At 39.1% G+C, this 15,190-nt stretch overlaps 1 protein-coding gene across 2 annotated transcripts in view; it reads left to right on the top strand.

The window, feature by feature from the left end:
* The first annotated feature begins 3,773 nt into the window (after positions 1-3,773).
* Positions 3,774-15,190, top strand: part of LOC114871452 (transcription factor cwo-like) — a 44,245-nt gene continuing 32,828 nt past the window's right edge. The window contains exons 1-4 of one of the 2 annotated variants that reach the window (XM_046290201.1): positions 3,774-4,013; positions 4,096-4,367; positions 4,481-4,840; positions 6,932-7,591. In XM_046290201.1, the coding sequence (XP_046146157.1) occupies positions 7,527-7,591 (65 nt within the window). In that variant the 5' untranslated portion in view covers positions 3,774-4,013; positions 4,096-4,367; positions 4,481-4,840; positions 6,932-7,526. Of the gene's footprint in view, positions 4,014-4,095; positions 4,368-4,472; positions 4,841-6,931; positions 7,592-15,190 lie in introns of those variants that run through there. The other variant, XM_029177367.2, reaches the window with a different exon arrangement.

Raw genomic sequence — 15,190 nt, 5'->3', positions numbered from 1 at the left:
ACCAAGTTAACTAACGATCCTAGTTTTGAGGAAAGGTGAACATATCACATTTTCCCATCTGACCATGATAGATAATATGATAGTTAATAGATTTATAGAAGGACTCGAAGAAATTTTTTTTCTTAAACATAAACCTTCTCTTTCTTTCGCGACATCGAAAGGTGCGCGGAAAGAGGCGATGGCGACGAGCCGTGCCACGAGGAGCGTGTGCAGCGATCGGCATACCTGCGTGTCGGCTGACGCGGACGGAGAAAACGGGTTAGCGTGACTCGCGAATTAGAGAGAAACGCGTGCAATTCGCGACCAAGGTAGGATAGACGAAGCGTAACTGGAAATCACGTGAGATGGATAAAGATGAAGATAATGTACCGCGTTACATTCCACGTGATCGAGAGAGAGAAGGGCACGCCTCGATCGCCGAGTCACGCGCTCGACCACGCGTTTACCCTTACAGACACGTGCACGCGATGTGTCCTGTTTGATCGCGGCGTTTCGCATACACGAGAGAAACGCTCGGTTATTTCGCGCACGGTGTCTCTGTACGATGACATCCTCTCGGACGTTGGTCCGTTATATGCAGGTCGAATCGGTTACATCAGTATCACGCGTGCGGTTGCACTTTGTAAACGCAACGCTTTTTTACGTGAACGCATGCGTTCGGATAACGCAACTCTCCGGATTGTGTAATATCTGTTTCGTATCGTCGTACCGCTTCGACGGGTAACTGGAGGCGAGTTATTATGCGGTACGATTGGAATTATGGAATCCTTAACCGGTGTGAACCTTCGTACACAGCAGGTGACTTCCTTCGCGCTGTTAATTCGAAACGCGATGATTTAATTGGAGCGTGAGATAGCGCGTTGAATCGTACCGTCAAACGAGGGATCTTACAATGAAAAAGGGGAAGGAAGGTTTACAAGATTTTCAGATTCGCGAGTGCGAAGCGTATTCCTTGGGAACGCGCGGACCTATCAGCTTTTCTTCGAGGGAACTATCCAGGGCAAGGAGGGAACGTTATAGTAACGGTTATAATTATGCATCGGCTGAGCGAATGTTCTAATTTGTCAAGGACAAACGAACGGACGTTTCAGTGACGCGATTTTCAGACGATAATCGAGGGGAAGCACCTAGGTGCACCCAACGATGCAATCACGGTGACGTAATTACTTTCACGCGTACCTGCTTCTCTCAACCCAAGTTTTTTCTGTCTCATTCTTTTCTAAAACCATGATTACATCAATTTTACTTTGTAGCATCATTGCTAATTCAATGTTCTTCGATTTTACGTAACAAGAACTGCGCATTCCTCAAGGTATTACGTAAAGACGAACAAAGGGATGAGAGAAGGGTGAAACGCTTGAAAGGATCCATTTGAATCGCTTCGCTGGGGCAGGGAAGATGGGAGAATACAAGCCAATGAATTATAAGATTCGGTGTGTTATTTGCAATATTGCAAATCAAAAGGAGTCGTATTTCAGGCCTAAACACTCTCTTAGATTTTAGTACACGTAATGCATTTGGTATTAACTTTCGGACAGTATACCATGGAGAGAGCCTCTAATTTTAATTTAGTTTTCCATTTCATATCATTTCAACATATGAAACACTTTCGTTTAAAAATTATATATTTAACTTACATTATATTTCCTGATTAATTAATTAACTTCTCCATGTATGCTAATTATAATAATATTTCTTTCATATTTACCAAATTTTCAAAGATTCTGACTGATTGATTAAATATCCTGCTTCATATTCCCCAATTTTCCCTGAAAATGCCTATACACAATGAGAATGAAAACATGCAAAACACGATTGAATATTCATGGACATGTGTCCATTGGTGGCGATCGTTCTATCTAAAAGTCACGTAGGCGTGCTATGGTACACGGCCACTGTACAATGCATAATTTGATTTCAGCCGAAAGAGGAATCCGTCGAGTGCTCTAGAAGGAATTTAAATTGCTCGGTGTCTCGTGACAGAATCCGGAATCAAAGGTTAAAGATCCGACCACGATAACGAACCAACGACACCCTATCGTACTTGCTCTTACCAAATGTTTTCGTCTTCAACCGGCTACTGATATTACGTATTGGGATCAGGCACGTAGGCTGCGAAGACGATTAAAAGGCGACACGAGACACGAAGACGTGCACCGATGTACCAGATCAAAAATAACTCGGAGTTGCCACAGATTGCGTTTATTTTCTCCCGAGCCGTGCAGAAAATAAGACGTCTATTTTCGAATCGGTCGCGTTACGCGCGTACCGGCGCATACGTCAAGTTCGTAGCCGCTTTAAAGAGGGAACGAGCCAAAAAGTTCACTTTCTTGGTAGTAGAAAACATTTCAAAGGAATTGGTACGGTCACGTGCAACTAAGGCTCGCTTTAGTTCAAAGAAATCGTTGAGGAAGACAAAAGGTTCTTCTTAACCTCTTGGGTTCTCTTTGGGTTCCGAAGGCAAGTGGTGGGAGGCTCCTACCCTTATGTTCACTCTTGACTATAAAGAGTCTTCGTTGCACTTGAATGTTCACTCGAAGGCAAATAATGGAAGATATCTTTACCGACATTTTCCCTTAACCAAAAGAGTATTTATACTTGAAGTAGGTGCAAACTGCCTTTGGTAAAAGGGAAATGTAGAGAAAGGAACTTCCCATCGTTTCTCTTCAAGCTTGAAAAAAGCAAGGAATGATCTAACCCTTAACCCTTTGTCCTCTTAAGAAACAAGGGTTTTTCGTTACACTGAACTTATTCAACGTTCTAAATGGTTGCGATTAAAGTTCAGACTTTCCCACGAACGATGCACGAGTTCACAGAAGAATTTATAATATCGTCGACACGTGTCTCGAACGTTAAGTTTTATTCCTCGTGTAATTACTCGAAAGTGAAAAGACAAATGTACTTTTTCATTGTTCCATTATGTACCGTTTACGAAGTTGATCGTAGTTTCGTCTTGAAATTACGTGTCCACCTGACAGGTTGCAGTTTACATAATCACGAATGCTTGTACTTTCTAGTCCGTCTGTGGATTTCAACGTCATAAAAATGTTTCGCAATGCGTAAATCTTGGCCGGTAAAACCGCATCGTTAACTGCATTCTTCCTATGCGTTCACGATGAAATTTCTTTTTCGGTATTAATACGGTTACACGATCGATCAACAAACGTAATCGTTCGTGCCACGTGTCCGATCGACTATAATAGAAACGAGATCTAGATTCCACAGGTGATCTGGGAAAAATGGGAAAGTATGTCGCTTAAAGTAACCATTATAGTTGAAAGATTCAGTTTCATTAATATTTTCTAATCAATTGAACTCAACAGTACCGTTCCTATTTTCCCGCTTTTGCCACGTTTTCTGGTTAATAATACACACGTGCAACGGCCTTACTTACGAAGCTTGCTCCTCGGCTAATCGTGATTATCGCATATATTATTTAAAGCAGCGATTATTTAACTATTTAAGTAGCGCGCTTTTAAATTGTTTTACCAATAAAAAGGTGTAACCCCGATTTTCTTAACATCTTTGACCCAATGCTTTACGATCAGGATATTACATAAATGAACACATTAAACGTATTAATTTTTTTAAATTCAGCCCAGCAGTGAAAATATTTATATTGTATTTGTTGTTTAATTAGGAAAAATACGAAATTTAGATTTCGTATTAATTACCTTAAATGCTAGCAGTGAAATTTATGGGAAATGTCATCGTGGAATGCTGAATAATTAAAATTTAATCCTATCATTAAAATTTGCAGCGTTCGAATAGTCAGGCGTATGCGTGAGCGATTCGTAACACGCAACAGCACGGCGCAGGTATAAACACGTAGTCGAATCCCTCTCATTTACCGTGCGTCCTCGTGTCATGACAGACCTAAATACCTGTCGAGTCCGTGATCGTATGCTGTTCCAATATAATCAAAAGGAAAGAAGAAATAGCGAACTTATTGTAACAAATTCAGTCTGGATGAAGCTTTAAACCTTTCATCTACAGACGTAGATATGTCTCATGTAAGACACAGAAATATTTAAAAATAAATTTTTGAATTGATTTTATTATATTAGAATTAAAAGATTGCATCTTTCATTGTAGCACGCCATTAGTTCGTACCTGACACGAAAAGACAGTCTGACCATAGCGCCCCATACTACTTGGAATGCGTCTGACCGCATTGAGCATCCATTGTTGCGAGACTGTATCCCGAAGGAGTTCAGGATTAAGTCATCAGACCGGTTGAAGTCAACCCTTTACGTCAAAAACCTTAGCCACACGTTCTTTACCCATACCCATGAGATCAATGAGGTCAAGCTAAATTGAGCATGGTGCGCTTTAAAGATGGGTTACCGTGTCTTTTATATGGGAGGGTAAGGAACAGAAGAGTAAACCGCCTCCCCCCGCCCCCCATCTGGATGGATGGGTGCATTCAATTTTAATGATCATGCCTTTTAAGACTTCATCCAGACTAAATGTGTTTAAGGTATCATCCGGATGATGGGTGGATACGCATTCAATTTGGCATCCCAAGACTGCTTCATCTAGGATAAATGTGTTGAGGTCACCATCGTATGTGTGAGCCATCTGGACACAATGGATGCATTCAATTTGATGATGCCTTTAGGACTTCATCCAGACTAAAGAAGGTGCATTCAATTTGACGTCTTAAGACTTCATTCAGGCTGACCGTGTTAAGGCCACCATTTAAAAACAGCAGGTTCATCCAGTCTGATGTATCAAGTTTGAACAGGTAGACTGTGAACACGTTAAGGCGCCATCCAGACAGGGGAGCAGGTTCATCCAGTTTGTTTGATGGCATTAAAGTTAATCATCCAAGCTGCAAGTAAGTATTAAGGCACCTTTCGGATGGCGGGTTAACCCGGTTTGATACGAAGCCTTAAGGCTTTATCCGTGCTGAATGCGTTAAGGCACGTAGACCGCAATCGAGAACGGACGAGGAGAAGCAACGAGAAATAAAAGGTGTGGAGAGTGGGATGCACGGGGAGGAACGAAGCAAAGGGAAGGGAGATGGAGCGAGCGCGTGACAGGACACGTGACCGGGAGCACACGGTGCTCGCGTGACCGGCCCCGTGACGTCACGCGCACGTGTCACATAGCGTGGTAACTCTTATCCCTCTCTTCGTTCAACTATACGTTCCGGCGAACGTTCCTCACCTTCCGTTACCCCTCCATCCGTTCGCCACTCTCCATACTTGTGTCAGTAACGTCTCAAGGCCCCGCTTCACCCCCTTCCTCCTAGACTTTCACCTGGAAACTTACCATTTTTTCCCTTTCTGCGTTTCACCCTCGCCCTCCTGACGGTTCGTTTGTATCCTGCTGTACTCGCGATGTGACCGACGGATTTGCATCATCTCGCGAATTGGTTACGTGAACACGTGGTGCGGTTCATCTGCTCGAGGAAAAAAGCTGGTTTCTCTTCGGACGTTGTCGAATCCAGTACAAAACGAAAGGATGAAAGCGTACATTCGTGAAATTTAGTTGTGCTCGTTTTTAGTTTCACGCTTGATACCGCGTCGCGTGGTGTCTTCGAGAAATACAGAATCTTATCTACGCATTGCTCGTTAGTCGTTAAGGTACGTAATTCATTTTACTGTTCACACCGCGAAATTACAGTCCTTGAATTTCTGATACACTTGATAGATATGTTGCACCCACTGCTTACGTATGTTTGAAATGCGAGAGCATCACGTGCGCGTTTTTGTTTGTTTACGTCTTCAGCGCTGAACGTCAGGTATAGGTAGATCCGTTCGTTATCTTTATCACTTTATGATATAAAATTCCACGAAGAACTCCAAATTATCAATCCACCTTCAATATTCGGTAAAAGCAAAATGCAGTTCCAATCAATTGACACAGTACGTAATGTCAGATATAGATTGTTTCTTTGTTTTTGTTACTGTACAATGGACGTGCGCGCAGCATCATCAGTGCTATTTCTAGATCATTTTATCGACTTACATGTAACATTATCAACGCATACCTGTAGAACAAATTGTCTTATCATTTCGTTTTGCAAACTTTGCAACCGCACACATGTCGTGGTTACGTTTTCGCGATTAAGAAGATACACTATAGATTACAAAAAATCTCAAACTACGCAACAATCGTCTGGTTAGTATCTATTTTAACGACAGCGGGATTTCGAATCAGAAGTTCATTGGAACGAGTTCGATAAGCCCAGAAGCTTAACATCGATAATCGTACCGATAGATCGTATCTAGATAAACGATAAATCCCACGATATCAATTGGGCCTCGAGCTGCATGGCTCCAGGATCAATGGTTCCGTGCCTGGTTCGGTTCTGGATCGCTCCCACCAATGGTCCGCATGCCACACCGCGGCCCATCACGAGAATCGAACAGGGCCGCGCATTATACGCGTACTGTAGCCTGCCAACGAAACGGCACACGTTTCTATACGCACACGCACTGTTAAAAAAAAAAAATCACCGCGCGCGATCCTCTTTATTTTTACCATTCGAATTTCGAATCGCGTGACCGCGGTAAAAAGTGCCGGATATATCGAAGAAAGGTACGCGTCGATTGATCGGGAATTTCAATCCTGTTTCACGTAACGCTGGTAATCATTGGTCCAGGGCATCCCGAGCGCCGCCAAGCATTACCCGCGTGAAATTTGTAAAGTACATGCGCATGCATCCGAAGGAAACTGGCGTCTATAGGTGGCGGCTACGTTGATGCGCAAGTGAACGCGCGGTTCGTTCAATTCTACGGCCCTGCCGGTTAGTACATCGTGGAATTTCGCGGTCGAACAAGTCAACGGCCTTATCGTCGCTCGCATTTATGTCCCAGGATCGAACCGCAGTTCTCTTCTTATCGTTCGTTCACGAGGAAACGTTTCTTCACGTACGAACGTTGATTCGTGACGAAGGATTAACTGGTTACGTTTGTGGTAGGAGAGATCGATCGACGATCGATCGGTTCGAAGAAGAAATAGAAAAGAAGAAATTGGGAAGCAGGAAGAAAGATAAAGGAGAAAAGAAGAGGGCGCCAGTACAGATATATCGGTGAGTGTGACTGGACGGAAAGACGTGGGCGATTCCCAAGTACCGGCCTCCTGGTCTGTCGTGTCGTTGCGAGTGTGTCAGTGAGTTTGTGGAGGCGAACCTAACCTAGTCGTTCGGTCTGTGGCGCACTATCGATCAAGGAGCTCATCACTTTAAACAGAAGTCGACTATTTTTTTCGGATACTGGCTGTGCATGCGTGATCCCGCGGTCAGTGAATATACTGTTTGAATTTTTCATCTTCTTTTTCTTCTTCTTCTTCTTCTTCTTCTCTTTGGTGCGTTCCGTTCAATTTCGCGCTCAACCGCGACGAGTTGCTTCGTCGATGTGCGTGTTTCGAACGTGGATTTAAACAGGAAAGTTTTACGCTTCCCGTGTAATAAGAGAAAGAGGAAGACAGAAGAAGTTGGAGCAGAGGAAGCGGTAGGAGTCACGGGAAATCGGAAGTGATCGCGCTGTGTACTGGAAACGATTCTATGCGGCAAGATGATGGAGACACAGAATTATTGGGAGGACAACTCCGCTCATTCTATGCAAGTGAAATACGAAAGGTAAGATAACAGAATTATTTGTTACTTTTAAAATATAATTATTCGCACCTCGGAATTTTGTGAAAAGTAAAACATTATCATTTAGAAATATCATATTCTGAGATTTTAATGAAGATAAAGGTACATTACTATTTCTGTGCACTTTTAAATCTTTATACGGGTATAAAAGAATTTTGTATTTTATTTAATTGTTATACAACTAGTGTTAGATTTTTTAATAAGAAGTAGAAGAGTTAAAAGGGCAGGTGAGCGTCCATGGTATCGACCTTGTCGTTATTATTCAACCAAATGCCATCCAAAAATATTCAGATGTGAAATGAAAAATATTCACATGAGTCTACAAATAAGCATCCAGAGCATTTATTAAGTAGGCTAAACTGATGTTCGCGTGACTCGTGTAGTACGGATATATAATATTCATTGTTGGAGCATTATTGGAACTCTCAAAATAACAAGCAAGCGCAAAGCAAACCTTCCTTCTAATACGTAATTGCACACGTAATATCCACCTATTTTATAAATAGAGAATAATAAACAAAGACTTTTGCAGTATTACAACGGTCCATAGACGTAATCCCAATAGACAAATGTCACGTTAAACCGAAAGTTGGTAAAATGTAGTCTTTACTGAAATATCAGTTTATAAATATGAATGCTCGATTTTCATTCATAAATGAAATCGTCGAATCGAACAACACGTCTTCCTGATCAATAGTCGTGCAGATGGGCATAGCTTTACTAATTCAATATTATTCAAGAAAATTTCTAAATTATCATAACCGCGAACAAATATTTTATTTAAATTTTGGTAATTGATTTTATCGTGTGTCCGACCAGTTATGGCTATTTCTACTGCGCCGGTCAGCGTGTTAATTACATTGCGTTAGTTTAATTTACCGAACATTCCAAGAGTATTTATACAAAAAAAAAGTCGAGGTGCTAAAATTGCACAAATTCTACAATTCTTGAGAAGAAAATAATACCTATGAATATATTTCTTGGTAACACGGAAAACTACAAGGTTGTTATCAGGAATATCACAGGTGTTCGATTTTGATGTCGCCCTCTCTCTTTGTTCCTCCCGAGGTTTACCGTTTCTACCTTTCTCAGCCGACATTGATAATTAGACTTATCTAGATATGACTTATAACGTCTCGAAGGTCCGTACATTGCCAAAAAATTCATGGCCGCAGCAGAGATAAGATAGAGAACGTAGGATCGTTTTAACGTCGTCGACCATTTATATCAGTTAAACGAGCATATAAATATCGTTCTCGTATGTGAAAGAATTCGTTTGGAATTTAATATGTAAATTGCCACAGTGAAAATGGATATCTGTAGCCGTACAAATTAGTACCAGTTATTAACACGGTGACTTCCGTTTCAAATTTTAGATTGGTACCTTGCATTATTTATACAATATTAACACTATTCAAAATTTACATTCTATCGTCTTTTATTAATTATTCAATTATCCAAAATTTATGCCTCCGCTGATCACCACTGTTAATACATTGATTAATCCTCGAACGGCGAAGCCTGGATCATTTTAACCTAAAGTTAAATGTATAATTTTTAAGCGAAAGGGTTTCGTTAATTGAGAAAATCATTTTTAAAGTAACGGTGTAAAATTTAGAAAATGAAAATAATGTAAAACACAAAATTACCTACATTACACTTGGGGCTCTCTCCATGGTCCGCCATGCGAGGATTAATACAGTGTTAATGGCCGTGCGTGACATGACACTCTTTAACAAGAATTAATTAGGGATTAGGCTTTCTATTTTCTACCTCGCATTGTTATTATAATATTAATGATATTCAAAAGTTCCGTTCGTTTGAATGTTCGATTGTATTAGATTCTTAATGAATTGATTAAGACATCATCAGGGGATCGGCAAAATCAATCGATAAATTAATCATCGAGTAATTACAAGTTCATCAAAATTTATCGAAATTATAATCTATCGCAAAGACGATATCATGGGTGATGTAATATTGAATCAAGTTCATTTTGTATTAACGCCATCGATGAAGCAATAAGACAAGAACGTATTTTATAAAGGTGCAAAGAATTGAAATAAAAAAAAAAGATTGCCATACACCTTGACTTTTATCAGATTATGGTTGTAACAGCGAAGGACAGTGGTTTTAAAAGGAACGTGGCACAGGCGTGAATTACATTGATATTCGTGACTTCTATTGTCAAGGGGAGTGACGTTTACGTGTATTATTCAAGTTGCTCGTTCAGAAGCTCGTTACGAGTGACTTTCACGAGTGTGTCAGCACGCTGGGTCATAAACACTTACGGGAGATCAAGAATAGACCGGGGACATGGTGTACACAGGCTGTCATGTAACTGGTGGTACATACAACTTCGAACGTAGTGATTTTAAATGATAAAAGTATAGGGTACAGTTCATTTACATGAGCCTTCCTTTACTGACATTCAGATTTCAGTGTTTTATTATTAGAGATGAGATTCAAGTATATTGCAAGTAGGTTCGAGTGTAATCAGATATTTTCTTATAATTCATGAACTAATATCATATCAAATGGTATTAGTTATACAAGATTGCAAGTGAAAAGGTCAATTAGAAAAATAGAAGTAATTAAAAATTAATTTTTACTAATTTTACAAGAACTAAAATAAACTGTTTAAAAAATGATCTTTCTTACAAATTATAATAAAATCTTAATTTCTACAAAAAATAGAGCTGCCTGTGTCTTGCATTGAACCTTTCAATTGCAATTATGTGATGTCTGACCATATATGGTCCTTTCTACTGTGATGGCATTCTATAGGAAAATGTTATTCTATTATACATTTTCGACTTGCTTTTCCGCAAAGAATCATCGTCCTTTCGCTCGTACCACCAGTTATATTGGCTGGCTCATAGCAACCGAGTGATTCTTCGAGCCGCAGTATAACACACGGTTTCGCATCTTGGCCGCTCGAAGCATCGCATCGGCCATTGACACTGCAGATCGATCAGCACGGATTTATTTGAGCACCATCAGTGCGAACGTGTGACGCGTTCGGTCGTACGTGGTCGTACGACGTTGAATTTAACTTGGAAATTAAGCAACCTTTTTTTCTTTTTAAAACGTCTTCGAAGTTGCACTGATTCCTTCTTTCGACAGATCGAGTTGGATAGATAGAGTCTGCGATAGCCATCCTCGTGAATCTTAATCGATTTTGTGGTATATTTGTGAAATCGAGGAATTGTATGATTTCTTAACACGTTAAAAATTCATGGTTCAAACGCATGGTTTTCAAGTTGCAACATATTTCGTGTATTACAGTCACATCAGTTTGAAAAATTATATATTTTCTATTTATTCAATAGAGAACTAAGCGAGTTTCAAAATTTCAAATAAAATTAAAATTTTTTTATACATAATTTAAAGTTACATTATTTTGTAAAACGAAGATGATCTACAAAGTGTCGATGTCAAGTTTAGATACTGTAGTCTCTTCTAGTTTCAGAAAAGTGAACAAAGTAACCGCGAAAGTGTTGAAAGAAGGACTTGGAAAATCTTCAAGTGAATATAAAAAAAAGATGTCGAAGGAAGATTCATCTTAGGTTCTATAGATATGTTGCATATCCAGGTCTTTCTGCTTTCGGTCACGTAGCCACGCGTTGCTCTCTCGTACGCGAGAATTCGCAAACACGCGCCAACATTATCGATTGGATCGTTCAGATGTCTGCAGGTGTTCTATATTTATCCACGGAATGTTGTAACCATGCACGTATTACGATTTTCCATATACGTTTCGCAACACAGACAGTTTTCTGTAAGGAAAACAACTGAAACGGGGTGGTGGGCGTTCTTCAAGGAAGCGCGCAGAAACCCCGTTTAGATATCTGGATTGCATCGTCAAAAATGAAAAACTCAATAAGATTTACTGTTAAAATTGTATTTAAGAAGGATATACGCTTTAAATTGGCTTATTTCCAAATTGCAATTGATGAGTAAATCAAGGGGTAGACGGGGACTTAACCCTTAAATGCATAATTTTTTAATTAAAAGAGTAATACATAAGAATAGAGTAATGGATGAGGATTGTATTTAAGAGATTTCATTGAGATTCGTTTTGAAATTACTAATTTCCAAATTGCAATTTATAGAAAATGAACCAAAGTGTAACTAGAATGGGAAATAATTTTTTGAAAATTCACGGTCCGTCTGTTTCACGGAATGCGCCCGTAAAACGCGTCTAACGAAGCACCTGTATTCTCGAACAATGGTATGGAGGTCGTTGGAACGGCGAAAGGAATTGCATCGATCAGCGATAAATTACGGCTACACGAGGCAGCAACATCAACTCCACCGACAATGACCGTCGTTGCATTGAATGCAATTAACGTATGTTTCTCTCTCTCTCGGTCTCGAGCAGCGGTGCGTTAAACATAGGTACAATCTCGTGCCTTCGTTTCACCATCTTGACACAGATATTTTCCCCGTTTGCGTTTCTGCTTATCATGGATCGAAGCGAAGGTCCTTCGACATGCTTCGTTCAGTTTAATCGCTATCCAACAACGCGTGTCGGTCTCCTTTATTCATTGACGTTTCAACGCCCCTGAATGCATCGTCAATTGGGAACGGTGGTTGTTGATGAAATTGGATCGCCAATGTTGTCTGCGAGTGTCCTTCGAGGACGCGAGAATGCATAAGCACGCGAGAAAATGAATTTGCATTTATTGACTGGTGTTTATCATTTCTCGGATCCGAGTGTTCCCTTTTTGTATCTGTTGGTCAGGAAAAGGAGCAGGTTGTTTTCATAACGTCTGATGGAGTTTAGAAGCTTTTCTATATTGATCCTTCGAGGGTACTTAGTTTTGATGATTTTATTGGTGATTATACGATTTTGATAGAAAATAAATTATATTTGAAAGGACTAACGTATTCTTTTACAGTCTTCTAAAAAACTATTAAAAATATTTATTATTCTATAGAATTGAGCTGTACATACAGCTTAGGAAGATAATTTGAACTTCAATGATAAATAAAATATTATTGCTTTAAATTCAATATTTTAATATAACACTAATTATAATATTGTAGGTCCTCAAAATTATCAAAAATTTTTCATTTCTTAATCATTTCCCTTAATTAAATTTGCGTGTCATTCATCGACGAGCTCCAGTTAGTTAAAATTGTCACAAGGAAGGCACAAGCATCGTGTTTTCGTTTGTTTGTTTCTTGGAGTCATGCATATACACGTTCGTATAATAATTATCAAAAGAAAGCTACGAGCAAGCGCGTATTTTTCCTTTCACGAAATTGCAAGTTAATGATGATCCGTTTCGTCATCAGCGTGAATTTATTATTTTACGACGCGTCAGTTTGGTGCACAATTAAAATTTTCCATTCACGGTTCCGCTTTCGTGTCTGAAGAATTTTTTAGTTCGTTTCTTTGTTCTTTATTCGCACACGATGAATGCTATTAGTGATTGACTTGCAATTTGTTCGTCGCTGAGCGAGCTGTCTGTCTGGCGGCAATGTCTGTTTCTACTGCAGAAACATTTAGTTGCAGTCCACAGACTCCATTATTTTATTTGTTCCTTATTTTCATCGCGAATGCTATTAGCGATTGAATTGCAATTTGTTCGAGGTTGAGTGAACCAGTGTCTGATCACACGTTTGTTTCTACCGCAGAAACGTTTAGTTATCTCGCAATATAATTACACCCCTTCGATGCATGCTTATTTTTAAATTGAATATCAAATAAAAAAATAAATAAACGATGTCATCCTTTTATCTCGATAAAAGTCAAACATATTTTGACAAAATTTGGAAAAAAATTTTCTATCGTTAGTTGTAGTACAAAGATTTCTCTTAACGTCATCTTCTTCTGTGAATATTTTCCACTGAAATGTTTTTTATTTTCCAAGACTCAGCATCATAACACAATTCCTCATTCATACTACAATTTTTACAACCATTAAATGAATTTTTTTACAGTTCATTCGTATTTCTTGTGTCGTTTCTTACATCCAGCCATTTAATCATAGTTAAATACGGTCAAATGTTAGCTATGGATGTTTAATTATCAGGCTCGAATTGATAACAATAGTGGTCACAACATTATGGCCAGCAGTGGTGTATTTTAATCGCAAAGTATATTGTATAGGGTGTCCCTGAATGATGAGTACAATACAGTCTGAATGAATATCTGTTTAAGAATGCACTGTTTTTGTTAATATAATTGCTTGGTAATTTTTCTGCAAAAAGTTGTTTACAGATGTATTCTTTCTCTGTAGGCCTTTATAGACTGTATTATTGCGATGACAATAACTAATGACATTTATCATGTAAACAAATTAAACGTACCGTGCTGGATGAATAAACTACACGTGACGTTTGAATGCACATTTATATTTGCAAAATGATTCGCTTTCCAATATCGTTGATTGGAAATTATAGAAAATTGGAAAATTAAATTTTATCTTTTGTCGTACATTTCTTTGAAAGAGATAATTACTTATTTGGTAATTTATTTAATCCTTTTCACTCGAGAAGCGATTCTGACTCACCACTCGGTTCGATGCGCCAACTCGAGTGCAAAGGATTAATTTTAATGTAAATAAACAAATGATTTTAAAGTTACGTTAAGGTGTTAATTAGCGTTAAAATAATTATTAAAGGGATAAAAATTTTCAAATCCTCTATCGATTATACTCTAAAAAACTTTTCTATTCTGGGTAATTATTTGTTCTAAAAGTGTTCAGTAAACTTAATCAAGGATAAATTAATTAGCTCCAGTCTATGATGAATGTGAATAGATAACTTCATCAAAATAAATTTTGGGGATGTGTAGCATTGAAGGAACTCTTGTTCAAAGTAAAAGTAAGTTAAAACTCCTTCGACTGTCAAAAATCTACGAAAATTGAGCTAGAATTGAGAGGTTTGAAAGAGAGTCGTATACTTTTCGAACAGGTCTCACCTTAATGAAAGGATCGCTCGTTCCATATCGATGATGATAATGTTTTCGGAACGGTGGAGACGAACGGGCGGAAAATTTCGATGATAAAACGGCAAGTGTCGCGATAAGGTCTAAACAGTCGACTCGGTATAATTCCTTCGCCACTTTCCGAAAATTCCGTTCGACCGAACGGCTCGTCGTTAATTCCTTTTTATTGGCGATCGTTGCGTCGACGTCTGAGTAATTTCAACGACATACCCGAGGGACGTTCAGTGTCGTTCGAGAAAAAAGTGAGAGTTACCTTGGCTTGTTCCACAGGTAGTCAACCGATCGTACGTGTTACGTATGTATGCACGTGGATAGGTGTTTGTATCGGTGAATCAGATGAGAGAGGGGCTTCAGCGGCTGATGAATGTGCGTGAACACGTGTGTGTGTGTGTGTGGGCGTGGAAAATAGTACAGCGATTACGGCGGGGGTTGTGATTCATTGTGAAAAACTTCTAATTGTTGTGACGTGGAAGAGCACCGACAGATAAACAACAGGATAGTTAATTTGTTTTCTCTGTGCTGACCTTTTTGTCATTCATTCTGCTTCTCTTTGCTAAATCCATTTCGATCGGTGGAAAGTGCTCTATGACACTGTTTTCTTTTCGAGATGTTTAGATTCT

The sequence above is a fragment of the Osmia bicornis genome, chromosome 2 (assembly GCF_907164935.1).
Source record: "Osmia bicornis bicornis chromosome 2, iOsmBic2.1, whole genome shotgun sequence".
Classification (NCBI taxonomy): domain Eukaryota; kingdom Metazoa; phylum Arthropoda; class Insecta; order Hymenoptera; family Megachilidae; genus Osmia; species Osmia bicornis.
The sequence above is the reverse complement of the archived record's forward strand: the minus strand, read 5'-3'. Positions and strand labels throughout refer to the sequence as shown.